This window comes from Leptonychotes weddellii, chromosome 3, assembly GCF_054177405.1.
Source record: "Leptonychotes weddellii isolate Sample4059 chromosome 3, ASM5417740v2, whole genome shotgun sequence".
Taxonomy (NCBI): domain Eukaryota; kingdom Metazoa; phylum Chordata; class Mammalia; order Carnivora; family Phocidae; genus Leptonychotes; species Leptonychotes weddellii.
In genome coordinates this window covers 19,030,366-19,057,593 of record NC_138371.1, presented here as the reverse complement: position 1 = coordinate 19,057,593, position 27,228 = coordinate 19,030,366, and the positions used below count along the sequence as shown (strand labels likewise).

Genomic DNA, 27,228 nt, shown 5'->3' with positions numbered 1-27,228 from the left:
TCGCCTCTCCCCGTCGCCCCGCCCTCCCGCCGCGGCAGGTCCCCATCCTCCCAGAGACGGCTGCTCCCCGGCGGCGGCTGCTTGGTTCGGTCTGGGTCCTCTGCCAGACTTTGTCCCCGGCATGTGTAGGTGAGATCCCTTGTTCGTTGGGGTTTTGTTTTTGTTTTTAAATTTCGAGGCCATTGTGGGGACCGGAGGAAGGGAAGCAGACAAAAAGCGGGCGCGTGCTTGATTTCCAAAAATTCTCAGTGCTATAAGCTCTCATGGTTAATTAAGATGAATTCTCCAGGGCATCTGGGGAAAGAGAGGCTGCGCTCGGGAGCCGTGCTGCGCCCGCCCGCCGCCTCGGACGTCGGGAGATGCGCTGGCTGCAGTTGCGGTGTGCCTCTGGCTGGGAAGGAAAGGGGCAGGCTTAGCTGAGGGGGAAGAAACCTGGCCTCCAGATCCTTTCCGCCCCTGGAAGGGACGCTGCGCGTTAAGGTGTGTGGGGGGTGGGGTGGGGGGGTAGGGTGGAGGAGTGGGGGATGCAGCTGCAGTTATCCACAGAACCAAGATAATAAATGATTTTAAAAATAAACTCGAGCCCACTTCCACCTCATCTCCCTTTCCCCACCCAGGAATGAAGGGAAGAGGTAACCTTTACCAGATTTAAGATCTAATCCATTTCAACCGGGCTGCATAAACTGATGAATCCAAGGGTGTGTGTTTCCTGCAAGAACGCTAATGTAGGTGTGTGAGATCCTATCTTCTAGTTCATTCCTTATGCAGGGAAGCAAGCATTCTGGCGGGGGGGGTGGATTTCTCATCCGCAGTTTGATGCCCAGTAGCGGTGAGTTATTATTCAGATTCTCCTCGGTATTGTTCATCTAGCTTCATACTGTCAACCCACCAGAAAGAGCTTACACCTGGACTGGCCTAGGGAGACTTGGCCTAAGAATTTGGCAGATCTAGGGAATGTAGGTGGTGCTGTGGTCTTAACAATCCAGGGAAGATGCTATTTCTGTCTGCTGTCAGAGTACTGTATTTTCCCCTACAAGGTATTAAAATGATGTAAAAGCAAATAAATACCTTCATTCTTTTCTTGGGCCCACCCACCAGCTAGTTATTCACAAAGTGAATTAGAAATGGGTCTTGTTAAAAGTGGAATCAGACATCACCTCCTCTCTGATATTCCATCACCTTACCCTTCTCTGACCTCCTTTAAGAAATACTTGCCTTGGGGCACCTGGGTGGCTCAATCGGTTAAGCATCTGACTCTTTATTTCGGCTCAGGTCATAATCTCAGGGTTGTGGGCACGGAGCCTGCTTGTGGTTCTTTCTTTCCCTCTCCCCCTAACCGCCCCCCACCCTCCTGTGCTTTTTTCTCTCTCTAAAAAAAAAAAAAAGGAAAGAAAGAAAGAAAGAAAACTTGCCCTTCTATTTTTGTTGATGACAGATTCCAATCTATACTCATTAAAGAAAGGAAGACATCTCTTCCACCTTCTGCTTCCCATTTGCTAGATAGAGTTTTGAGTCCAGTGACAAAGTATTTTTTTTAACAGGATGAGAAATAGTGACTGAGTTCTAAGGGCTTTCTTATTCCAGAAAATTCCATGCTTTCTTTCTTGAGAGCAAAGAACACTCTAAGTTTCTTTTAAAGATACCTTTATCAAAGATAAAATTTAATGTGGTTGTGATCTGGTCTAGACCTGTGGATTCACAGAGCTCTGCCAGGGTGGGTTAGTGTGGGCCTGGTTCTACTGTAGCCTTTGTATGGCAGCTGAGGGGACTGAGGGATTCTGCAGTCCTCCAGTGAAAAGGTGACTGGACTGGCTTTAAGCCGGTTTTGCCTGCTGAGGATGACAAGGAGCCATTCCTTGGCTGCAAGGAAGTTGCAGTCTGAACAGTCAGCAAGGCTCTTTCTCATAGTCCAGAGAGAGTCTGTGATTCAGATAGATGTTGGGGTCTCTTTGAGAGATCTGTTAAAATGAAAAGGCATGTGCTGTTTGCCCCGTCTCTCTCGCCTCAGTCAGGGTTTGAAAGTCTGCTAACCCCAAAAGGCCTAGAGGTACAGCAACAGAGGCTCCTTGTTTCTAGATTTTAATTCTGGTTCCTGGTTGAGTCATCATTTCACGAGGCATCCATGCCACGCTACGTTGATGTTCCTTTGGCCGAATCAAATGCTACCCTGCAATCTGCATCACTGCCCCCTTTGTCCCAGGGAAAAAGGCATCTCCTGGGCCATGATCCTTCCACACTCCCACTCTGTCATACTCTATTAGCACAGACTCCCTTCATCTTCTGGGATGCTCTTGCTGCTCACCCAGCTTCCCACCCCTCCCCCACCCCATCTGCCTGGTAACTTCATTTTCTTCCTGCCTCAAAACAGCTGCTGGCTCATACTGACAGGGGCCTGTGAGATTCTCAACATTCAGCCTCACTGAATCTTGGTGCTAGAAGAATGTCAGTGAGGCATGTAGCCACCCCCCACACCCCCACCTTGAAGTAAGAGCAGTTCGGAACTGAGCCAGCTCACATAAACAATTCCATACCACATGCCAGGTACTGTTCAAGGCGTGGAGGATACAGTACAGTGGACAGTACAGTTAGCTGTCCTTGCCTTTTTTTTTTTAAGATTTTATTTATTTATTCAAGAGAGAGAGCGTGCGCGTGCGAGCATGAACAGGGGGAGAGGCAGAGAGAGAGAGAAACGGAGAAGCAGACTGTGGAGCAGGGAGCCCAACGTGGAGCTCCATCCCAGGCCCCTGCGATCATGACCTGAGCTGAAGGCAGACGCTGAACTGACTGAGTCACCCAGGCGCCCCTGTCCTTGCTTTGTAGAGTTTTTATTCTAGCATGTAGGTATGACAGGAGTGGGAATAGGGCCACCCCTATTCCCTATAAACAAACAAAAGATCAGAGAGTGAAGATCCAATTTTACAGCTCTTAAGAATATGGAGATGCTCAAGTTCCTTGTAACCCACCACCCTCGCTACCAGGAACTGTTTCCTCTGTAGACAAGCCAGATGCTTCTAGATGATGAACCAGCCTCAATGTGAGAGCCTTTCAGGACAGGTAGGTTGAGCAGTGACAAGAGAGATGCTGCTTACAGGACCATGAAGGAACAGGATGCAGTCTAACTCATAACCAATTCACAGCAACTGGCTAGAGGTTGGGAGTTTTAAGTTGCTGTTCCATCATTGCTCCAATCACTGACATCAGCCTGAGCCAAATTCCCTTCCACCTTTACATTGGTGAGACTGTCTTCCTGAGAGGGGCTAATGGTGATTTTCGGTGGTTAAAATGGTAAGCATTTTATTTCCTAGCTGGCGTAGGGCATCTCGTGGTGGTAAACCACAATGCTGTTGGAAGACTATGGCCACCTCAGACAGGTGATATGTGGCCCTTTGGGTGACAGATACAGAGATGAGAGAATTGAAAGAGCAGTAAGGTGGGAGCAAGGCACAGTTCACTGTGTAATAGTAATAGTAGTAAGTTAACTTGAAAATGATCATACTCTACCCTTCTGGCCCTAGTTCAGGTTCCTTGGAAGAGGGAGATGTGACCATAAGGGTAAAGGTACAAAAAACAACTCTGGGGCACCTGGGTGGCTCAGATGGTTGAGCGTCTGCCTTCGGCTCCGGTCGTGATCCCGGGGTCCTGGGATCGAGTCCTGCATTGGGCTCCCTGCTCCTTGGGAAGCCTGCTTCTCCCTCTGCCTCTGCCTCTCTCTCTGAGTGTCTCTCATGAATAAATAAAATCTTAAAAAAAAAAAAACACAACAACTCTGAAGGGAGTGGGGAATTAAAAAAAACAAAAAACAAAACAAAAAAAACCAAACCCCTGATTGTTCTAGATCACACCTGATGCAAAGGATGCTGGGAAATATTATCTTTAGGAAGGAAGTCATGTGACCAGCGGAACCCTCCATTGTTGGAGGAGAAAATAGATACAATTATACCATAACAGGGTTTATTAAGCATAGAGGAACTTTTTAATGTCTCTCTCATTTTTTTAAGATTAAAAAAAAATTGTTTTAAGTAATCTCTACACCCAATGTGGGGCTCGAACTTACAGCCCTGAAATTAAGAGTCACACACTCCATCCACTGAGCCAGCCAGGCACCCCGTAATGTCTCTTTATTAAACTTTTCTTCAGTCTCAGTCTTCGACAAAATCAGGCTAATCTTTAATTGCTACCAGTTCAAACTCCCCCCCAACCCAAATCATTAATCCAGTTACTTAAAAATTTGTTTATTGAACATCTGTGTGTTGGCTTACTTATATGGTACCGTTTCCTAGACCTTATAGTTGAGTAGAGGAGATAGAAAATACACAAGCAAAATAAGAAATAGAACTTGGGACACCTGGGTGGCTCCATTGGTGAGGCATCTGCCTTCAGCTCGGGTCATGGTCCTGGGGTCCTAGGATCGAGCCCCCATGTTGGGCTCCCTGCTGGGCAGGGAGTCTGCTTCTCCCTCTCCCTCTGCTCCTCCCCCTGCTTGTGCTCTCTTGCTTGCTCACTCAAATAAATAAATAAAATCTTAAGGAAAAAAGAAATAGAACTTAATTACAGATGTTGATAAGTCTTGTACAGGAAATAGGCTGTTGTGATAATCATGAAAGGCAGGGCAGGGAGCCTATTTTAGGTTTGGTGTCAGGAAAGCTTTGGAGGAGCTGACAAATGAACAGAGCCTTGGGAAATACCAAGGTGATGGCCATGTGACAGAGCGAGATTGGAGTGGAGACCAGGCAAGGCAGACAGTATTTAAGGCCTCAAGTGGGAAAACATTTAGTGCTCCTGAGGAATGTGTAAGCAGCCAGTGTGATTGTAGCATAGGAGGTATATATGAAGGAGGTGGTATATTGTATAGCATGGCAGGATGGAGAGGGGCCACGTCAGGTAGGTCCTTGGGCCACATGAAAAAGTTTGGATTTTGTTTTATACCAATGAGAAGTCACTGGAGGTTTTAAGCAGAAAACGGCATGAGTTTATTTATGTCTTCAAAAGATCTTTCTTACTGCTGAGTGGAGAATTGATTGGAAGACAGCAGGAGTAGAAGCCAGAAGACAAGGAGCATTTTTTTAGAACCACACATAAGAAAGGATGACCTTGGAGTGTCTGGGTGGCTCAGTTGGTTAAGCGTCCACTCTTGGTTTCGGCTCAGGTCATGGTCTCAGGGCCCTGGGATCCAGCCCTGCATCGAGTCCTACATTGGGCTCCGCACACACAGGCATGAGCTCTCTCTCTCTCTCTCTCAAATAAACAAATAAAATCTTTAAAAAAGAGAGAGAGAGAAATAAAGAAAAAAGGAGAAGAAAGAAAGAAAGAAGAAAGAAAAGAAAAAGAAAGAAAGAAAGGCCTCTTAGATAAGAATGGTAGCAATAGAGGTGGGAAAAAGTGGTGGATGAATTTTAAGAATTATCTGGAGAATTACCTTCAAGAGTGGCTTAAAACCAGTTATTTTATGCATAAGAGTCTAAGCATGTTCTTTAAAACCTATTTTTCCCCCTAGGATGACCAAGAATTTGGAGTTAGTGATTAATTGAAGTTAGTGTCCTGCTGTATCACGTTTGTTAATAATTTTCAGAGGGCAGCAGAAGTGGAGGGTGGGCGAGGCCTAACTTCCAGAGGAAAGAGCGAAGTCCTCTCTCCTCTCTTAACTCTACTGATTAAAGCCTTGGAAACTGGGGAAATTTGTTTTACTCTCTCTTTTATGGAATCTAAAAGGAAGGAGAAATGTTCAGAACCTGCTTCTCAGATCAGATATTAACAGCATAATAAAGTGCACGAAAATGGGGAAGATAATTAAGCCTTCCTTTCTTAACAATTATATCCTATTTCTTTTTAAGATTTTATTTATTTGAGAGAGAGAGTGTGCACGAGCCGGGGGAGGGGCAGAGGGAGAGGAACAAGCAGACTCCACGCTGAGCCAGGAGCCCAACATCAACTCTATCTCACGACCCTGAGATCACAACCTGAGCTGAAATCAAGAGTCAGATGCTCAACCGACGAGCCACTTAGGTGCCCCCATTTATATCCTATTTCTGATTAGGCACTTTCCCTTCCCCTCTGTCTTATCAGGTCAACATGGGTTGAGTGTCTGCTACACTCAACTGAGTGTCTGCTACATGTCTAGCCATGGGGTCTTTCCATTGGAGGTGAAGAAGAACAAGACAGGTCCTGATTTCTAAAATTGTATAATCTCCCTGGGAAGATGAATGAAAAATAATGAAGCCATTCTTACTCAATACCAGATGATATGAAATGCTGCATAATTAAGCACTGAGAGAGCATAGTGCAGATGACAAATGCTACTGAAATACAGAGTAGAAGAAGGCAAAAGAAAGGGATTGGAAAGTAATATTTATGAAATATCAATCCATCATAGGCATTTTATACTTGAACACTCATTCCATTCTCCCCACTCTTCTGCAGCAATAGGACTGGGGTGGGGACAGATGGGTGGGCCGGAGTAGTCACAGAAGGGGACACGAATGAGTGAGTCTGTCTTGGGCCAGGCTTGAAACAGGTGGAAAAGAGTGAAGATGGTGATGGAACCAACATAACTAGTCAACACATATACTTATGTTGGTTCCATCACCGTCTTCATATGTGTTGACTAGTCATGTTCTGGGGAAGGGGAAAACTTGCTCCTGAACCCTAGCAGGAGCATGAATGGGGAGAGCCTCAACTCCAGACAGACCCTTTTAGATAGAGTTTAGTCAGTCATGGCAAGATAGTGATGATTACTGGACAACATAACAATGATGTTTTATTTTGTTAATCACCATTTAACATGGTTGAGGAAGAATTCTGAAATGGAAGGTGAGAAACCAGCCCGGAGGAAGTAGTATGAGAGGCAAATGGGGGTAGTAGAAATTCAAGTGAAGACATTTAACAAAGAGATTTCATGGGAATGAGTGGCAGGACTTAGAAATTGATTACTATTAGGAACATAGGAATATATCCCTAACATGGGAAATGGATTCATTGAAGACAACTCTAAGGGTTTAAGTATAGAATCTTGGGTAAATGCTGACATGCAGCATGGCACCATGAATAGAACATGGGCTTTGAAATGAGCAAACCTGGGTGTAAGTCCCAGCCCCACTGCTACGTAACCTTGAGCAAAATGATCCTCTAGATGGTAATAATAATAGTACCTACTACATTGGTTTGCTGAGACAATTAAACAATATGATTACTGTAAAGTGCTTAGAACAGCACCTGACACATAGTAACCATCCAATAAGTTTTAGTTGTTACTAATTTTAAGTCCAAATGTCCTCATTTGTAAGATACTATTTGTTTCTTTTTATGATTTTATTTATTTGACAGAGAGAGGGAACACAAGCAGGGGGAGTGGGAGAGGAGAAGCAGGCTTCCCGCCGAGCGGGGAGCCTGATGCGGGGCTCGATCCCAAGACCCTGGGATCATGATCTGAGCCGAAGGCAGATGTTTAATCACTGAGCCACCCAGGTGCCCCGATACTATTTGTTTCTTAAGATTGCTGTGCCTAGGACGATTGTACAGTATTTGGCACCTAGTATTGTCCAAAAAAGTATTAGAATGTAATGAAATGGGAAAACCATGTATAAGCAATTAACACAGAGACTAACAAATGATATAGTCAGCAAATGTTATCTTTTATGAGAATAGGCACAAAATAAATGTTATAGGGTTTCCTTCTCCATCCCTTTCTCCTTTCCCTTCCCCCTTTCCCTGTCCTCTTGGTAACACTAAGAGGTTAAGTCAGCTAGAAATAAAGATGATGAGTTTGGTTTGAACATGCATGGCCAGAAATGATGAGATATTTAGGTGGAGAATATCCACTAGGCTGCTGGAAATCCGTCTGGATGATACATTAATTCTTGACATCTGTATTTGGGCGTTCTTGGCATAGAGGTGTCCTGCAGAGGTAGGTAGGAAGGCTGCATATTTCAAAAGGAGGAAGAGAATGTACTATTGAGAATAGAGGGCAATCAGTTGAGAATTGAGTCTCAAAAGTGCTGGCTATTATGGGTGGAGGAGACAGACGAGGGAATAAAGGAGGCAAAAGGAGGATTTGAGAGGTAGCAAGAGAATGAAGGTAGAAAGTCAAAGGAGGTAAGGGAAGGTTCAAGAAAGACCTGGAAATAAGCAGAATTAGGGCTCTGGTATGGATAAGGAGAATAAGAATGGTAAAATCGTCACTGTGGTCACACTGGTGACTTTCAAGGCTGTATTATTCCACACAGAAAAGAGTGGCTCTGTCACCAAAGGAAAGAGGAATGAGGTTGAAAAAGCAAAAACCCAAACCAAACAAACAAACAAACAACAATAACAAAACCAAGCCCCACAGCCAAAAAAAACCCACACAAAACAAAAACCCATCAGCTATCTACTGCAGCCACCACTAATCTTGGAGGGAAAATTCTGGGCTTTTGAAGTTATGCAATTTAGGCTTAAATCCAGGTTCTGTCACTTCTTTATTTAACAGTGGGCTTGTTGAGATGTGCAAATGAGGTAACGTATAAAAAATTTAGCTTACAGCCTGGCACATAAGACTTGATAAATGCTCATTTCCTGGCCTATTCCTTGTCTTTCCACGTGACTTATCAGTGTGCATGTGGGGTGTGTTTGTGTGTGTGTGTTAGAAAGGGGTTTGGGAGAAGGGAGAAAAAGATGGTTAAGGGAACAGGACATTGAGAGGATGAACTGATAATGACTGGATGTATACTATTTTATAGAGAAGCTTAGTTATGAAACAAAGAGAGAAACAGGACATCGGATAGAATAAGTGGCAAGTAAAGCTAGTTTTCCACCTAGGGTCTTCTGGGTTTATTTGCAGGCAAAAAGGAATCAGCAAAGGGGAGAAGTTGGAGCTATTAGAAAGGGAGAAAATCAAGGATGAGGAAGATAGAGGATCAAGAGTACAGTTGAGGGGCACCTGGCTGGCTCAGAAAAGCATATGACTCTTGATCTTGGGGTTGTGAGTTTGGGCCCCACGTTGGGTGTAGACATTACTCAAAAAATAAATAAATAACCTTAAAAAAAGAAGTACAGTTGAAGTGGTCAAGAAAATTATCTGCTCCCAGATCGCTCACTCTGAGGGAAACCAGACACTGTTGTGAGGATACTCAAACAGCCCACAGAGAGGCCTGCAGAGGGAGGACCTGAGTCAGCACCATGCAGATGTGCCATCTTGGAAGCAGATCCTCTGATCCCATCCAAGCCTTCAGATGAGTGCTGCCCTGCCATCTTCAGGGACCTTGAGACAGAACATCCAACTAAGGCACTCTCACATTTTCTGACCCAGAAAAACTATTCACAGGAGAGCCATAAAGTTTTTAAGAGAATTATATTGACAGAATACCTAAAGAGTTCAGAGACTGTCCAAAAGAAAAAAGGCTTTTGGACCCCCAAATGCTGTAGGTGGGAAGCAGACTAAGAAGACTACTGCCCACCCAGCTGAGACACTCCCGGATTACTGACACAGAACTGTGTGGGATAATTCTTGGTTATTTTTTTAGACCTCTAAATTTGGGGTAATTTGTTACAGGACAATAGATAACTACTACACCTTGTTCTGAGACACAGCTGATCTCATTTCAGCCTCATGGCAAATAGAATAAAAAAGTTCCCACAAATTTAGGAAAGGACTATTCTAAAGCCATAACAAGTAGTCACCAGAAGCAGTTTTAAACCTGTTTGATCAACAGCTGTCTGTGTGAATATGCTTTTGAATGCCCACTCATCAGTGGAAGCCCCTGGCTTCTGACCGGCAAATGTACTGACCTGATTGACTTTTAGAAATGAGAGATGGACTCTAATGGGCTGGTTTCCAAAACATCTCCATTGAGGGAAGTTGTTGATCAATTGGACAGGTTCCAAACTGGTTCTGATGGCTATCTTTTACCATAGCTACTGAACAAACCAACTTTAAGTTTGTCGGGCCATTTTGTACTCTCAAATCGTGGGGGGTTTATTGTTGTTGTTTGGTTTTTGTTTTGTAAGTAAGCTCTACACCCAACGTGGGGCTCTGAGCCACCCAGGAGCCCCTCAAATCATGTTTTGAGGTGAATCAGGGACAGTTACCTATTTTGTAAGTAGACACTGGCTGTGTACCTGTCTAAAAATAGCTGTGCCCAGAAGCAGGGAATAGACCCCTATGGTGAATTACCAGGAGCTCACCAACTCTTTATACTTAATACTTCCTCTAAAGGATTTTAATGGGGTTTCCAAGGGTCATCTCCATCCTTGCTTACAGATAGACTCGTTCCTCCCACCACCCCATCAGCTGATAATATAGTCATGTTTGTCTTTACATCCCCAAGAGACGCCAGTGCTTCTCTTGACTCCTATTTTCTGTGTTCTGTCCTAGGGCTCCAGAAACTCTTCCTATTATCTAACATCGGTCTGTCCCATTGTGGCCACCCAAAACTGAAGAGTTAGAACACCACAGATTATTCTGTTTGCAAAAGCCCATTAACAGTGATTATTACTCCATGCATGCATGATGAAACATAGATAAGTCCAAAGAGACAAAGGGAAGATCAGCTTTTATTAAGTTTTGGGAAGAAATTGGAGAGGGTTGTTTTGAACAAAAGTTCATTGTAGAACAAAGAATTTGAGGCTGTGGCTGGTTCACATTGGCTGCAAGCAGTCGTTAGTGCATTGTTGCTGGGGCAGGGAAGACTCATCCTTTCTTTTCATAAAAGCAGGCGATGAAACTCCTATGTGAAAAATGGCCTTAAGATAACTTTCAAGAGGGGTACCTGGCTGGCTCAGTTGGTAGAGCATGAGACTCTTGATGTTGGGGTTGTGAGTTCAGGCCCTGATGGATGTAGAGATTACTTAAATAAATAAAACTTAAAAAAAAAGGTAGTTGTCAAGATAATTCTTAACTTTCTCTTTCTGCTAGTTGTGCAGGCTGCAAGGAGTGGTAGATGCCTGAGAGCTCCCCTGCCAGGGTTTCCTGACTCTATTTTAAATGAAATCTCTTTGGTTTATTTTCACACTCTCAATCTCGGGTGTTTGTAACCTTAGAGTAGATATAAAGTGGTGCGTTCAGAGGTCACCTGCATCATAGAATTACCTTGGTATGACTTACCAAGTATCATTTTTACTAGAGGATTTGCACCAGGGAAAACATTTTTATATTAAATACAGACTTTTAGAAAGTATAATTCAAAATTCACATACATTTTTAACAACAAACCTCAAACCTTAGGGAGAGCCACACACAGCCTGTCCTTCCAGTCCTTTCTGGCCGGATGGCTACTCTTCTGCCCTGATGGCTACTCTTCTGCCCTGGGGCTACTTTGGTAGGAGAGTACTGTTTGACCTTATAGACACCCTTAAGGCAAACTTAAACACTCATTAAGGCACACTCAGTATTCTAATGGTTGAGTTCCATATTCTGGCTTCTCTTCAGATCCCTCAAATCTTTCTAATCATTGAGTTCCTTGTGTCCTGAATCAGTTTATCTTGGGAAGCCTTTGTGCTCTGGATCTTTCTGTTCTTAGACACATCACCTAAAGGCTCTTAGAGTCCAGCAAGTTCCATACATAAGATTGTGAAGATAATGATGCTCCTTCTGTTCAAACAGCCTCCCCTGCCCCAAGCAAAGTCAGGCTGTGAGGACTTCCTATAGCCTTCCAGTTCTACCTGTGGACATATTCACTTCTGTCAGTCAACACCTTCTTTATTCCAGTCTGTGTGCCCAGGACACAAGGTGATTGAGACTACGTACCTGCAATCCAGTGGAGAGGCATATAAGAAAATTAACAACTATAGAAGACAAAGAAGAACTTGGGCAAAGGGTAGTGGAGCAGAGCTACTTGCTGAGAAGGTAGCCCAGCCTTTGGGGTGAAAAGTCATTCTGTTGGTCTTAAGTTGCATCCAAATTTTAGAAACACTGAGATGAGGGGGAAAAAATGTGTTTTGGCATTTGAAGAAATATGATATAGAGTTGGCCCTGTCACATGATAATATCAAAGATGCATAATTTTAAGACATGAGATTTGCTTCAAATTGAGTGGCATTTAGAGCCTTGTTAGATTTTTTGTTTTTTTATTTTTGCCCCCTTGCTTGGGCCAGCCCACTGGACATTAGGACCATTTAAGACAAATGAGAGGAGAAGCCTCACTATTGGGGATACAGAGAAATCAAAGAGTATGCATGTGGGATTGAAAGAAAGGAAATACTCAGACACCACTGAAAGACAATGAGGAATTGGAAATTGAGAATAAAAGTAACAGAAAGCTGGCAACCTGGAGTCACTGGAGAGTGGCCAGTCTCTGGGATCCTGGGGTGGCAGGGTTGTGAGTAGAATCTAGCAATGCGCAATTGTAAATACAGTTATTTGTGAATGGGGAATGTATTAGGTAAATAGTTCAGAAATTTTTCATATTAATAGAAGCTGTCACTGCAGTCATTACAGAAAGATATTTTTCCAGTATTATTTCCAATAATAATGGATAATAACAGGGCCATTTGCCTCCTCTACCAAGTTTAAAACTGGGTTTGTTAAAAGTGCATGAGAGTATTCTGGCTAATAAATGAAGAAGAAATGAGAGAATTGGAATATCACCATTTTGCAACTCCTAATGAATTAATGGATCTAGCCAGTGATTATCAATGGCTACTAATTTCACAAAAAAATGGCCCATTAGGCGTCTTCAGATGGAAGTACAGAACGCCCTCTATAACATTGTCTGGCCAAAACAACCAACCCAAAACATTCCAACATGAATCCAATCAAGCCTATTTAGCTACCAATTTACAGGAAATACATGGTTCCGAGGAACACCCTATGGGAATGCAGTCAGCAAAACCTAGGCTGTGTGAATCTGCAAGGTAAATAACCGACTTGTTTAACAAAGAAACTGGAAGGAAAATATTTGGAGGGAGAGCATATAGACCTGTCCAATAGAGTAGTCAGTAGCCACATGTGGCTATTTTAAAATTGGTTAGAATTCAATTTTTTTCAAAAAAGCATTTCCTCAGTTGTACTAGCATTATGTGAGGTATAATGCAGAAATTCTATTGGACAACACTACCATACACAAACAGGCATAGGTAGGATCTGTGTGCATTGCATAGATCTTATTGAGATCCTAATTCCAGAAAATAGACTTTAAACTGTTAAACAAACAGGGAAATTTGAACTGACCGGATATTTGATGATATTAAAGAATTGTTTTAAAAACAATGAGGTGTGATGATGATACTCTGGTTATCTCTTTTTTTTTTTAAGACTTCTTATATGGAAGAGGTACGTACTGAAATAGATGAAATGGTGTCTGAGATTTGCCTTTAAATAAATTGGCTATGAATATTTTGATTATTGTTGAAACTGGGTGATAGGGACAATGAGGGGTCCTTAAAATTGTTCTCTGTCTTTTGTACAGGTTTGCCTCTTTCCATAATAAAAAGGTTCTCCGTTTAGTATGTTTGAAACTGTCCATAATAACATACTTTTGAGTTTTTGTTTTTGTTTGTTGTTGTTGTTGTTTTTGTTTTAAAAAGCATACGAGCAGGGTACCTGGCAGGCTCTGCTGGTGGAGCATGAGACTCTTGATCTCAGGGTTGTGAGTTTGAGTCCCATTTGGATGTAGAGATTACTTAAAAATAAAATCTTTTAAAAAATAAAAATAGAAAGCATCCGAGCAACTAGCTGCCTAAATATGACTAGCTGGGTATTTGCTAATTTTCCTCTCCTCAGTAGCAGCACTGAAAGCATTTCTCTCCTCTTAATGGTTCAATGCACCCAAAACAGAGGCCAATCATGTCTTTAAAAGATGTTATGTAGACTCTCCTCTCTCCCCACCTCTCTTCACTTGGAGAACACAAAGAGGAGAGAGAATCTTAAGAGTGGAAAAGTGTGCATCCTCTCCACTGGTCTCCCCACATGTGATAGGACAGATCCCAGGAATTTTCTGGGATCTTGGGCTAACAAGAAGCCAGGAGACGTGTTATTCATAGAATACCATGGTAGACATGATTGGTGACATTGTGCCATCTTTGGGGAGCTTACTGAAAGTTTCATTCATCCTTCTGAGTATGGTTGTAATGCAGGACTTGACAGCCAGATGCCTGGAGTACTGGCCCTAGCCATCCAAATTGTCATGTTTCATGGGAGTGAGAATAGTTCTTTTTTTTTTTTTTTTTAAGATTTTATTTATTTATTTGAGAGAGAGAATGAGAGCCAGAGAGCACGAGAGGGAAGAGGGCAGAGGGAGAAGCAGACCCCCTGCTGAGCAGGGAGCCCGATGCGGGACTCGATCCCGGGACTCCAGGATCATGACCTGAGCCAAAGGCAGTTGCTTAACCAACTGAGCCACCCAGGCGCCCGGGAGTGAGAATAGTTCTTAAGTCCCATTTATCTGTAAAGCTTCCTCACGCAACTTCCTCATACTCAATATCTCCCAGCTAAACTGGTGGGTTTTGCATAATATTATAAGTTTGCATAAATGACAAAAATATTATTGCAACACAAATAAAATTTTATTCACAACAATCCAACCTTGTCAGAGTATTTCCACAGCACTCCCAAAATACAGTATTATGAGAAGTAAAGGGAGGAGAAGCCTTTGGCCAAGTTGAGAATCATTTCCCAGACCCCTTTCCATCTCATCCTATTTCCTTTCTTTCTTTCTTTTTTTAAAAAAATATTTTATTGGTTTATTTGAGAGAGACAGAGATAGTGAGAGAGAGCACGAGCCAGAAGGAGAGGGAGAAGCGGGCTCCCTGCTGAGCAAGGAGCCCGATGTGGGGCTCGATCCCAGGATCCTGGGATCATGACCTGAGCTGAAGGCAGCCGCTTAACTGACTGAGCCACCCAGGTGTCCTCCTGTTTCCTTTCCGTTGATGGCTTTGCTTTCCTATCTTTCCTGTGGAACTCAGTGATGGAACATCTTTGCATAGTCCCATCCAGGAATAAGCTCTGTGATGTTTGGATGGTGAGTTTGCCGAAGCAAGTCAGACTCTTCACAAGGAATAACTAGACGTGAGGAGCAGGATGGAAGAGCTCTCACCAGTAGAAGGCGAGGGCCAACTCCCAAGCCCCCACCACCAGGGCTCTCTGAGGAAGGCTGTGGCTGCTGCCTTGGCCCTGGATGGGGAATCCACAATGGGTCGCAGGAAAAAGAAGAGGAAAGAGTCCCGCCCCGAATCTATCATCATATACCGGTCAGAAAATGAGAAACTGGATGAGGAGCCCGGGGAATCTGAAGGTGGAGACCGGCCTAAAGAAGAGGAGGGGGATGATTTTCTAGACTATCCTGCAGATGATGGTAAGTTTCTGGGGCCACTTACTTAAAGCCACAGGAAGGAATGAGGATTCTCCAGAAGACAGACAGGGATTTGCTCACTGACCTACTTCGTCTTGTTGATAACATTTCTTTTTCATTTCTTTTAAATGGGCAGTATTTATGAAGCATTGACTGTGTTCTCTTCACAGTGATGTGGAAGAGATCTCTGTCCTTTCTGAACTCCTAGTGTAATAGAAGAGACTGATTTATACACAGAAATTAGTAATACAAGCAGACTGTGCTTATTATTTAGTTATTTTTAAGACTATGCTAATTATTTAATACACATAAGATAGAGAAGCTAATAGTTGACTTTTATAATAATCAGGAACATGCAAATTACAACAGCAGTGAGTTATAATATTCCTTTACATGTTGGTTGGCCAAAAATTGGGTAAATTATGACAACATCAATGTGAGAAAATAGATGTACTGTCAATATACCTCAAGTGGAAATGGAATCTGTTTTACCCGCTTTGTAGGGACATTTATCAATATTTATTAAATTCACACTGCGTATCTTATGTTCTAGAAATTCTCAGTATCTACCCCATGAAACTTATGCCAATGGGCATAAGGATGCATGTATAAGAACGTCTGTTGCTGCTAACAAAGCCGTTGAGTGTCCGGATTAAGCATCACCGTGCAGCAATAGATGGAAAGCAGAGAGACAGGGATGAGCAGGGAAGGGGTGTGCACTGAGCATCAGTAGGATACACACGCAGCACAATCTTACACACACTAATGGATACTCATGCACTTATAAACTAGAAATAAGATCATAAAGTGGTGTCTATGGCAAAGTTCCTCACACCCCTCCATATTACAGAGATCGTGTCGAGATTGAGGTCCAGAAAAGTGGAGAGAGAACTTGAAAAGCAAGTTAACCTGCTTCGCAATTTTTTCAGAGTCCACATGTGTGGAGTAAGAGTTCCCTGGGGGAGTAATAATGTCAGGAATCAGCTTCCTGAGGGAGATCCATCCACTCCATCTCTGAGTCATGGACTCCGGGACTGTGCCAGGTGCTATAAAAACAGGAACTGTGGTATTCAGCCTCCAGCTCAGGTGATGACACTGTGATAAAATGTCCACTCTTCTGACCTTAACATCACCTCCTTGATGCCCTGCAGGGATATGGAACTTGCCTTTGGACAGCCGCTATGTCACATTAACTGGGACCATCACACGAGGGAAGAAAAAGGGCCAGATGGTGGACATCCATGTCACACTGACGGAGAAGGAGCTGCAAGAGTTGACCAAGCCTAAAGGATCATCAAGGGAGATAACCCCTGAAGACAGAAAGGCCTGCCAAATGGGAGCAGACCGTGGGCCCCATGTGGTCCTCTGGACACTGGTCTGTCTGCCTGTGGTCTTTATCCTCTCTTTTGTTGTCTCTTTCTACTATGGCACTATCACCTGGTACAACATCTTCCTTGTGTACAACGAGGAGAGGACCTTCTGGCACAAGATCTCATGTTGCCCCTGCCTCATTCTCTTCTATCCTGTGCTCATCATGGCCATGGCCTCTTCCCTGGGTCTCTATGCTGCAGTGGTCCAGCTCTCATGGTCCTGGGGAGCATGGTGGCAAGCTGCCCGGGACATGGAGAAAGGCTTCTGTGGCTGGCTCTGCAGCAAGCTAGGTCTGGAGGACTGTTCTCCCTACAGCATTGTAGAGTTGCTTGAATCTGACAATATCTCAGGCAATCTCTCCAACAAGGACCCCACCCAGGAAGTAGAAACTTCCACTGTCTAAACGTCCAACAACTTATGTCCTTCTCTGGTCCCAGGAGCCTATATATCATCTTCCAATTCCAGAAGATTCTTTCTTTAAATTAAACCCCTATCCCTCTCAGTTCTGGAAAACTCTAGCCCACACTGTTCTGTTCTACCATCTTGGTGGTTCTAGGAGGGCAGGGAACAGAAAAACAATTTGTACCAAAACAGTCTATCCATGGATGAATTCTTCTCATTCCCTCTCCTAAAATGACCATTTATCTGGGACAGGGAGCTCAGTTGTGTGTAAGTTTTGGAGCTTGAAGATGTTACTGGTGCCTGGAACCCAGGGGAGGATGTGACTAAATGTGACCTGGAGAAAAAGGAGGTCCAAGGGAGACCAAGTTCACCAAAAAGATAGTAAGTAGGATGGAGAGAAACACTTAGGAGACAGGGCTACCACAGTGCAGCAGGATGTAAAGATTTGTGTGTATCACTTAGATTTTGGTTTAGTGGCATATAATTAAAGTCCAAAATATCAGTGGTTTAAACAAGATAGAAGTTTCTTTCTTTCTTGTACAGAAGAAGTCTAGAGGCAGACCATCAGGGGACCTGATGAAGTCATCCAAACCCCAGGCTTTATTCCCCTACTATTAGTAGGATATAGCCTTCTTTGTCCTTATCCTCAACACCTCAGTGCTGACTACATCTCCAGCCATCACATCCACGGTTCTTGCAGAATAGAGGAAGTGCACATCTTCCCTGTTTAAGGAGACTTCCCAGAAGTCTCACTCAACATGTCCTGTATTTCATTGGCTAGGCCTTTGTCACATGACCTCACAAGCAAAAGAGGCTGGGAAATGTAGTCTTTTGGTTAGGCAGCTATATTCTAGGTTAAATATTTGGGTTCTGCTAATTTAAGCAAAAAGAGAAACATGGCTATTTTGGTAGGCATAAAAGAATCTCTGCTTCACAGTAATTCTTTAAATATATTCAGATCCCAAACCGCTAATATAATTTTATTTATTTATTTATTTATTTATTTAAGACCAAATGTTACACAGAGAATTTATACATAGATACTAGTTACATATACTATGTATTTGCTATAAATAGATATTAGCAGCTCATGTACTTTGCAATTAGTCTGTAATGTCATGTGGTTTCAGGGTTTTTAGAAAGGAAGAGTGAAGAGTTGAATACAATTAGTAGCATAACTTTTTTCCTGGTAGTGAAGGCAGGATTGGGTAGTGATATTTAATCTAATCTACATATTAAAGACTGTGTAGGGAGGGATTGCAAACTTCCCCCAACAGGGATCAGTAGCCCTAAGCACAAAGAACACTGGGTTAGCTTTCTGTTGTTTGGCAAGACCTCACAGCCTCACTCACTCGGACCTCACTGGAGTTTAAGGAACAGTTATCTTGTCTGTGCTGTGAAATTGTATCTTCCTGGCCACTAGGGGGTGTATACCAGATGAATCCGGATTAATAGAATCTGAACTTTTTTTTTCTTTATACATTTATTCCTGAGGGTGTCTTTCTCATGTCAAGAAATCGAATCCCAAGAGATCAAGCAGATTTTGGAGTTTTGGGTCCTTACAAGAACAGCTGGTGCCCATTTCTTGTTCATGTCTCAGGAAGAAGCTGTGTTAAGAACTGCTGTGAATCAAACCAGATGGGTCAGTAGTGCTCTCCCACAGAAGGCCAGGGACATTTGCTTAAAGTATGGTGAACGCCACTTTCAGAAGAACCCCCTTTAAAAACAACAACAACAAAATCTATTATTAGTTTCACACAAAACAAAACTCTGCCCAGCATTTTTGAAAGTAACCTTGGTGCTCTCTGGTGCTTTTGCAGAAATGTAAACAATTGAAATGAAGAAAAAGAAAATAAAAATAAAATCAAATTAATTTTGTTCACATGGTCTTTGAATTTCTCCAAAATTGCTTTGAATGCTACCATTTGCAGAAAAAGGGTGAGCATGATGGCTGTCCTATATATGTATAATGATCTTAATATGGATCCTTAAGTCTTGACTCTTCCCACGTACCACTAATTTATGGGGATTCCATTTAGGTGGACTGTTTTCCACAGATCACATATTTACCTAAGCCTACATGAGGAAGTTGCAACCACATTTGTCACATTTTTCTGGGATTAGGGAAACCGATGGCCAAGGCCAAAAATAATCATGATTAGGACTAGGGTATGGTGGCCGTGGTGGAATGGAGGAGGATGGGGTGAGGGTGGGGCCCAAGGGATACTGAGATGAAGTGGACATGGCCTTCAGCCTAGTTAGGCTCACAACCTAGTGGAAGAAACTGAAATCATTTCACACGGGCTCTAGTAAGTTATGTAAAAACCTAGACTAGAGGCAGGAGGTCTTAACCAAAGAGATCTAAAGAAATCTTATCTTTCCTGTCAGCAAATACCTAGAGAATTAGTACCCTCTATGAACATTCTGTTAGCTCATAGTTACCTAATATTTATGGTGAGCATCAAGGAGGACTGTGCTTTCTGATGGCTTTGCAGCCATGATACTCTGAGCTGGGTAAACCATATCTGATCCACTATGACGATACTGCTATTCCTAAGCCATCTTGTCTATTGACATTGAGCAACACCTTCATTATCACTTCAAGGTACAAAAGGGAATAAAACCTTTATTCTCCAGGATTTTCATTCAATAAAACAAGATTCTAAATTTTAAAGATTAGATGACCTGAAAGTTTCATTGTGCTCTTGATGGCCACCCAGGACTTACATTTTGCAGTGTTGCAAAAGCTTAGTGGTTAACATCATTGGCCCTCCCCCCTTCCCCCCTGAGATGCAAACAAGCAGAGGTACTAGAATCTCTTTTATTTCTCCCAGGAAACAAACCTGTACTGGAGGAGGTGTGGGTGAGAGGGAGAGAGAAGAGAGATAAAGGAGAGAGGGGGAAAAAAAAAAAAGAAAGAAATAGAAACTACCTACAAGATAAAAACACTGATATGGTTGACACAAAATGAACAAAACTTTCAGAATCTCTAAAAGTAAGAAAGAGTTTTATTCGAGCCCAAGTTAGAACAGCTGCCAGGGAAACACACTCTTCACAGGGAAGAAAGTGCTCTGGAAAATGAACAGTTTTTACAGGGTTATGTACTTTTTTCACTGAGATTATAGATTAGCATATGGGCAAGTATCACTAGTTTTATTGTAAAGGGATAGGAGTGTTGATCAATAACTCAAGGACAAGATAATTTTTGTCATTCACAAAGCAGATGTACAATGCATGTGTGATGGCCCATAAATAAGGCTTTGGGTCTGAACAAAGGTTATTACAATTGACAAGGGAGCAGAAGGCAAGCTGAGGACAAAGCACAAGCTGACACCCCACAACCTCCCCTCCCCCCCACTTCCAGGTGGGTTGTGTGTGGCATTCCTCGGGCACTCCTGGCTGCCCTAAAGCTAAGGGAAGGAAAAACAAATGGCTAACTGATAGAGATCACAGTCTAACAGGACATGAGTCTCCCTTAGTTCACAAATGTCTTAGTAATTTACAAGAAAAAAGTATTCTTATCCATAGCCTAACTTCCAGAGACCCACAGATTCAATTTCCTGGAGCCCTAACATCACCCACCCATCCATAGTGATGTGGGAAACAAAGGTAGAAGGAAATGTAAATAAAATTAAATTTCCTTATAACCTGCAGCCCATGGACAAGGACTTGTGATAGGCAGAGTATAACGTTCCTCCAGGAAGCTCCCAACTGTCTTACTATTAATGCTTTACTAGAGGGAAGAACAACCTTAATTTGACAATGGCAAAGCCTCCAATATCTTGTAGGTCTTCTTTAACATCTCAAAGTTCTTTTGAAAACCTCCTTTTTCCTTATGTCCCCCAACTCCCAAGTATATAATCAGTTACCCCTCACAACCCTGGTGCAGCAGCTCTTTCTGCCCAAGGGTCCTGTCTGATGTTTTAATAAAATCACCTTTTTTTGCACCCAAGACATCTCAAGAATTCTTTGTTGGCCATCGGCTCCGGACTTCACCTATGTAAGTTCAAAAACTACATGACAGTCATACTGACTTAGAAATCTGAAATGGCTTCCCTTGTATATCAGGCCTTTGGAGAGGTTTTTTATCATCAACATGAAACATACAAATTTCCTTCACTAGAGTGAATTACTACTAATTCTCTCTTACATTTTATAGAGAGAATTTTAAAAAAATAATATTTGAGTTTTAAAAGAACTCCTTGGACTTGAAAGCTTGAAGTGATGTGATGTGGGCCAGGAGTGAATGGTCAAGAAAGAGTTCTTCAGATATTTTGGGGACAAAAAGGTGTTTTTAGGGGTGCCTGGGTGGCTCAGTCGGTTAAGTGTCCGACTCTTGATTTCAGTTCAGGTCATGATCTCAGGGTGGTGAGATCAAGCCCCATGTTGGGCTCTGTGCTAGGCATGGAGCCTGCTTAAGATTCTCTTCCTCTCGGGGCGCCTGGGTGGCTCAGTCGTTGAGCGTCTGCCTTCGGCTCAGGTCATGATCACAGGGTCCTGGGATCGAGCCCCGCATCGGGCTCCCTGCTCAGCAGGGAGCCTGCTTCTCCCTCTCCCACTCCCCCTGCTTGTGTTCCCTCTCTCACTGTGTCTCTCTCTGTCAAATAAATAAAATCTTTAAAAAAAAAAAAAAGATTCTCTTCCTCTCTCTCTGCCCCTCCCCCACTTCCTCCCCTGCCCCCCCAAAAATATTTTTTTAATTTCTTTTTTTCTTTTAATATTTTACTTATTTATTTGACAGAGCACAAGCAGGGCGAGCAGCAGACAGAGGGAGAGGGAGAAGCAGACTCCTCCCTAAGCAGGGAGCCCAACACGGGGCTTGATCCCAGGACTCTGGCATCACGACCTGACCTGAATGCAGATGCTTAACCAACTGAGCCACCCAGGCACCCCAAGATGCTGTTTTTATTAAACCCTGGGGAAAGTACCTGTGGGCAGAAAGGGCTGCCCTGGGATTGTGAGGAGCTATTGACTATATACTTTTAAGTTGAGGGGAAGGGTAAAGACAAAGGAAGTTTCTAAAAGGGATTTTTCATATGTTAAAGAAGACTTGCAGGATCTTGGAGGGCTGGCTATCAAGCTAAGGTTCCTTTTTACCTAGCAAAGCATTAACATAAAGGCAGTTGTGAGTTCCTTGGGCAATGTCACTGCCTGTCTCTAGTATTTGTCAATGGGCTGCAAACCGTAAGGAAATTTAATTTTATCTACATTTCTTTTGCATGTTCTCCTCCTCATCACGAAGAACCTCCTAGGCTCTATGAGCATACTCTGAAAATGCCTGACTCTATGGCTTCAGGGCACTTATAACATTGGCTTCCTTGAGACCCCTCCTTCCTCATGGCATCCTTATCTTTCCAGCTTTAGTTTCTGCTTTTTCTGGGTCCATTTTCAAGAGGGAGAGTATCTGGTTGGATTTGATTTCCTGGTTTGGACAGAGGTTTGCAGCTATTTTGCAGATTGCAGGACCCTTTGTCCAATCACCTCTCAGCTTGTCAGCCATTTGGTATAGAAAACAGCCATTTCTGGGCAAGGTTAGGCTTGGGCCTGCCTCCTTCAAAGAAAGCTGGGCAGTTTCTTTTGAAAAGGGGTGGTGGGTGATGTGGGAAACAAAGGCAAAAGAAAAATTAAATTTCCTTACTACTTAACAGTCCATTAACAAGTCCTTGAAACAGGCAGAGTGATATTCCCCTAGGAACTCAGCTGCCTCAATGTTAATACTTTTTTTTTTTAAGATTTTATTTATTTCAGAGAGAGAGACAGCACATGAGCATGAGTGGGGGGAGGGGCAGAGGGAGAAGCAGACTCCCCACTGAGCAGGGAGTCCGCTGAGGGGTTTGATCCCAGGACCCTGGGATCATGACCTGAGTAGAAGGCAGACCCTTAGCCGACTGAACCACCCAGGTACCCCTCTGTGTTAATACTTTGCTAGGGGCAAAAGGCAATCTTAGCCCAACCCCCCATGATCCTGTGAGTCTACTTTAACATATAAAAATTCCTTTGGAAACCTCCTTTATCTCTACCCCCCCCCCAAGATACATGTTTGCTATCATCCCCCAAGCACCGATACACATCTGAAGGGTCTCAGGACTGAGGGTTTACTAAACACTAATAAATGACCTTTTCCTAACAATAGCTAGCCCTCTCAAGGTCCTGGAAACCTTGCTTCCAAAATTCCTTAGAGACTTATGCTACCCCTAATCCCCCCCCAACTTGAAGGTATATATAATCAGTCACCTGTCACAATCCCAGTGCAGCTTTCTGCCCACAGGTCCTGTCCCTATGCTTTAATAAATCCACGTTTTTGCACCAAAGACCTCTCAAGAATTCTTTCTTGGACGTGGGCTCTGGATCTCACCTACCTACATTCAAAAACCCCAACCACTTTCTACAACTGTGAGCATGTCAGGCATTTTGATTGATAGCCCCCACCTCTAGAACATCTCCCTAGATTGGCCTTCCAAATTAAATCTCACCTCCTTCCTTCCCAACTAGCGACACTTCAAACTATCGGGAGATCCTTAGCAGGTGTTGTTTTATGCCTCCTGGCCTGTGCATGTCTCATTCCTCTGCAAAGGGAGGAATCAATCTCACTATCCACTGCCTTTAAAACTGTTCTTTCAGCAGTTGGTTCCAATGCCATCGCATCTGTGAAGCCTTTCATTATCTCCCCCTTTTGAAAGAAACAGGATTTTAGAGAAGTTACGTGACTTTCTAGATTCATATTCATACTCAAGGAAATCGAAGTCCACAACTCTGACACAAAACGCGGCAGGAGTGACTCTCAACACCAGGAAATGGAAATGAAGCTTTCCGTGAAGTCATTCCTCCGAATCCAGTTCTAGAGACCCGAGCAATTCAGCGTCCACAAACCCCTTCCCAGGGCGGGACGCAGGCGCTGCGCATGCTCAGAGCGTCAGCGCACAGCGTCCCCGCCTCTTCCAGGCTCCGTGGGAAGCGGCTCTTTTTACGACGCTCTGGCTCCGACTCCCCCGGACCTTCCTAGCGGCGCTCGGGGTTCCCGCCCGGAAGAGGCTGCCGTGGCACCCGCGCACCGGCAACATGGCGCGGTCCGGGAATAAGGTAGAGGGAGCGTGGGTTTGGGCCTTGCGGGTGCAGGGAATCCGGAGAGTGCGGTTCTGGATCAGGAATCATGGGATCACGGCGGGCCAGGGCTGGTTCCCGAGGGCCGGCCCGAGGGATGCGCAGAGACCCGCTGGGGATCTGGAGTCCGAATACCTGAATTTGAGCCTCGCCCACTCCCCATTTCACTCCGCCTCCTCAGCACTCCCATCCTCTCACTTCCTCTTCATCTCCTCACCCCACCACTCTCCCCACTACGCCTGCCTCTTATTACCCTAGTCCACTCTTCTCTTCCCTTACTTCCTTCACCTCCTCCATTGCTTTTGAGCCTGGCTTTTTACAGTCTATAGGAGAATGAAATTTCGCCTTGATAAACACCTACCCATAGATTTGTAAAACTTCAGAGAGGGACCGTCAGTAAAATATGTATCTTAAAATGTAAAGCGTCATATTAACCCCATCATAATCTAACATTTCACATTTATCGAAATCTTACTCTGTGAGGCGCTGATCTAAACGCTTCATTCTTATCTCATGGTGGAATGAAGATAATAATCTTCACAACAAGCCCATGAGGTGAGAATTATTATCCTCAGTTTACAGTTGAGAAAACTGAGGCATAAAGAAAGTGAAATGATTATCCCAAGGTTACCCAGTCCCTAAGAGGTGGAATTCAGATTTGAACCCAGGCTGCCTGGTTTCAGAGTCATCTGTGTTGCTAGGAACCTCAGTGTCCCAGATTAATAATAGACAATATGATGAATTTTTTTTTTTTTAAAGATTTTATTTATTTATTTGACAGAGAGAGACAGTGAGAGAGGGAACACAAGCAGGGGGAGTGGGAGAGAGAGAAGCAGGCTTCCCGCCGAGCAGGGAGCCCGATGTGGGGCTCGATCCCAGGACCCTGGGATCATGACCTGAGCCGAAGGCAGACGCTTAACGACTGAGCCACCCAGGTGCCCCAATATGATGAATTTTTAAAATGGTTTTTTCAATACAGGCAGAGAGTGGTGGTTGTCTCTGAATGATCACTAGAGAGAGGTGTGTTCCAGAGAATTATTTGTTCATCCAGACATCCAAAGGCTAGGCCCTTTAGTAGGCATCTGGTATACAGATAAGCAAGATAGGAGTTTGAGCAACTGATCCCTTGTCCCCACAACTCCCCACTGGGGAATGTTGATTAAAGCGATTATGAACATTTGATGCCACTTACCTTTTTTGTTCCTCCTCTGTCAGCTGCTGAAAACGTTGCAGCTCTAATGGAGCAGCTGTTTATGGCAGGTGGACTTGCAGCAAAATTCTAACAACCTGTATTGTTTCCTTGTGTAAATGAAGAGTTGCTACGCTGCTCAGTTTCCCTTTCCTGGTTTTCTTAATATTGCCGGATAGGAACTTGAAGTATCACACAGACCATTCTTCTGCTTCCAGAAAGAAGTCCTATATTGTAAAACCCTTTGATGCCATTTTTTGGATACTTGATTCCTAGTAAAGGACTTTTATTCCTCTAACTTAGAGTTGTCTGGACTAAAAAAAAAAAAAAAGTTTTCTGGACCAAAAAGACTTTCTTTTCTTTTTTTTTTTTTTAAAGATTTTATTTATTTATCTGACAGAGAGAGACACAGCGAGAGAGGACACAAGGAGGGGGAGTGGGAGAGGGAGAAGCAGGCTTCCCGCGGAGCAGGGAGCCCCATGCGGAGCTCGATCCCAGGACCCTGGGATCATGACCTGAGCCGGAGGCAGACGCTTAACGACTGAGCCACCCAGGCGCCCCAAAAGACTTTATTTTCTAACTTAGAGTTTTCTGGTTTAACGGAGTTTTAAAACTGGTTTCTGTTATATTAGATAAATAGAGTGACATATTTTGGGACTCTTAATTTTTTTAAGATTCTTATGCTCAGGGCATTGAAACTATGGGGTGTAAATTTTATTGTTTTCAAAGGAATTTTGTAGTTTATTATCACCCTTTTTTCAAACGTGCTATCTTTACTCCAGAAATCTCTTAATACTGGTGCATTATGTTCTATGCTTTGTAAGCTAGGGAAAAACTTAGTCTTTCTTTTCCATGTGTTGCCTGAGATATAACCAAATTTAGAAATCATCTGTAATTTCTCTCATAGGAATGCATCCAGATTTTTCAAACACTTTTTTTTTTTTTTAAAGTAGGCTCCATGCCCGGCGTGGAGCCCAATGTAGGGCTTGAACTCATGAGGCTGAGATCAAGACCTGAGCTAAGACCAAGAGTTGAATGCTTAACTGACTGAGCCACCCAGGTGCCCCAGATTTTTCAAACACTTCTAGGGTCAGGAGATCACTGCTTCAGAAAAAAGAACAGTAGTTCTTTTATTGATCCTTTCTTAATGTTATTTTTCTTCTTTGTATGGAGTCAGACCAATCTTCCTGTAACTTCCATCTGTTGATCCATTCCATCTCTCTCTCTGACCAGTCCTTTTATAACACAGCTGCCAAATAGTTGGGAGGAACTATCATGTTCCCCTAAATCTTCTCATCTGCCTCAAATATCTAGTTTTTTTCCCAGCTGTTCCTCACATCCCATGTTCTGTAGATCTTTCTCTAACCTGCATATTTCATGTTCTCTTGTAATTAGTCTTTCTCATAAGATGTGCACATGTGGTCTGATTAGTACAAAGCACAGGTGAGACTCACTGCCAAAGAACATTGACCTGGAAAAGACCTTGGATCTCATCTAGTCCAACAACTGCTTCCTGCCTGGAATTAACAGCGAGGTTAAGTGACATTCCCAAGGACTCAGAGCTAATTGGTAATAAAGGTGGGACTAGATCTCGATCTCCAGATCGCTAACCTAGTCTTTTTTCACCATTAGATCTTTGTTTTCCATCCTTGAATTCAATACACTGTTGATACAACCTAAAAACATGAGATAGGTGTGGGGAAGGTAGTGCTGTAGCCATGTCATACTGGTGACACATTATAATCCACACTGAAATCGTGAGTTGCTATTTGTTCAGGTCTCCAACTCATATTCTTTTGAGTTCTGGATGCCAAACGTAGAACTTTGCACGTAACTTTTATTTTAGTTTGTTTCCCCTATTTCCTTAGTCCCTACGTATGTGATTGCTACCTAATGACTAGGGGTCTG

At 43.3% G+C, this 27,228-nt stretch overlaps 2 protein-coding genes and 1 long non-coding RNA gene across 14 annotated transcripts in view; 2 read left to right on the top strand and 1 right to left on the bottom strand.

Moving 5' to 3' along the window:
* The first annotated feature begins 25 nt into the window (after positions 1–25).
* On the top strand, positions 26–18,912 carry TMEM169 (transmembrane protein 169). Of its 8 annotated transcripts, none has more exons than XM_081813661.1 (4): positions 26–125; positions 618–729; positions 2,997–15,260; positions 16,409–18,912. In XM_081813661.1, exons 3-4 carry the CDS (start codon positions 14,987–14,989, stop codon positions 17,029–17,031), a joined length of 897 nt encoding a protein of 298 aa, XP_081669787.1. In that variant the 5' UTR covers positions 26–125; positions 618–729; positions 2,997–14,986; the 3' UTR covers positions 17,032–18,912. The 8 variants fall into 8 exon arrangements, with proteins under 8 accessions (XP_081669787.1, XP_081669788.1, XP_081669789.1 ...); XM_081813662.1 differs by having other exon boundaries at positions 38–129; positions 618–725; positions 14,872–15,260; XM_081813663.1 differs by having other exon boundaries at positions 38–129; positions 14,893–15,260.
* Positions 18,492–23,750, bottom strand: LOC145720469 (uncharacterized). Its single transcript, XR_014143393.1, has 2 exons — positions 23,504–23,750; positions 18,492–18,747 (listed from the first exon to the last, which is right to left on the bottom strand). It is a non-coding gene; the product is annotated as an uncharacterized LOC145720469 (long non-coding RNA).
* Positions 23,751–23,942: 192 nt separating this feature from the next.
* Positions 23,943–27,228, top strand: part of XRCC5 (X-ray repair cross complementing 5) — a 78,384-nt gene continuing 75,098 nt past the window's right edge. For 4 of the 5 annotated variants that reach the window (XM_081813653.1, XM_081813655.1, XM_081813654.1 and 1 more), the window contains exon 1: positions 23,943–24,110. In XM_081813653.1, coding sequence (XP_081669779.1) covers positions 24,090–24,110 — 21 coding nt within the window. In that variant the 5' untranslated portion in view covers positions 23,943–24,089. The remainder of the gene's footprint in view (positions 24,111–27,228) is intronic. The other variant, XM_081813656.1, reaches the window with a different exon arrangement.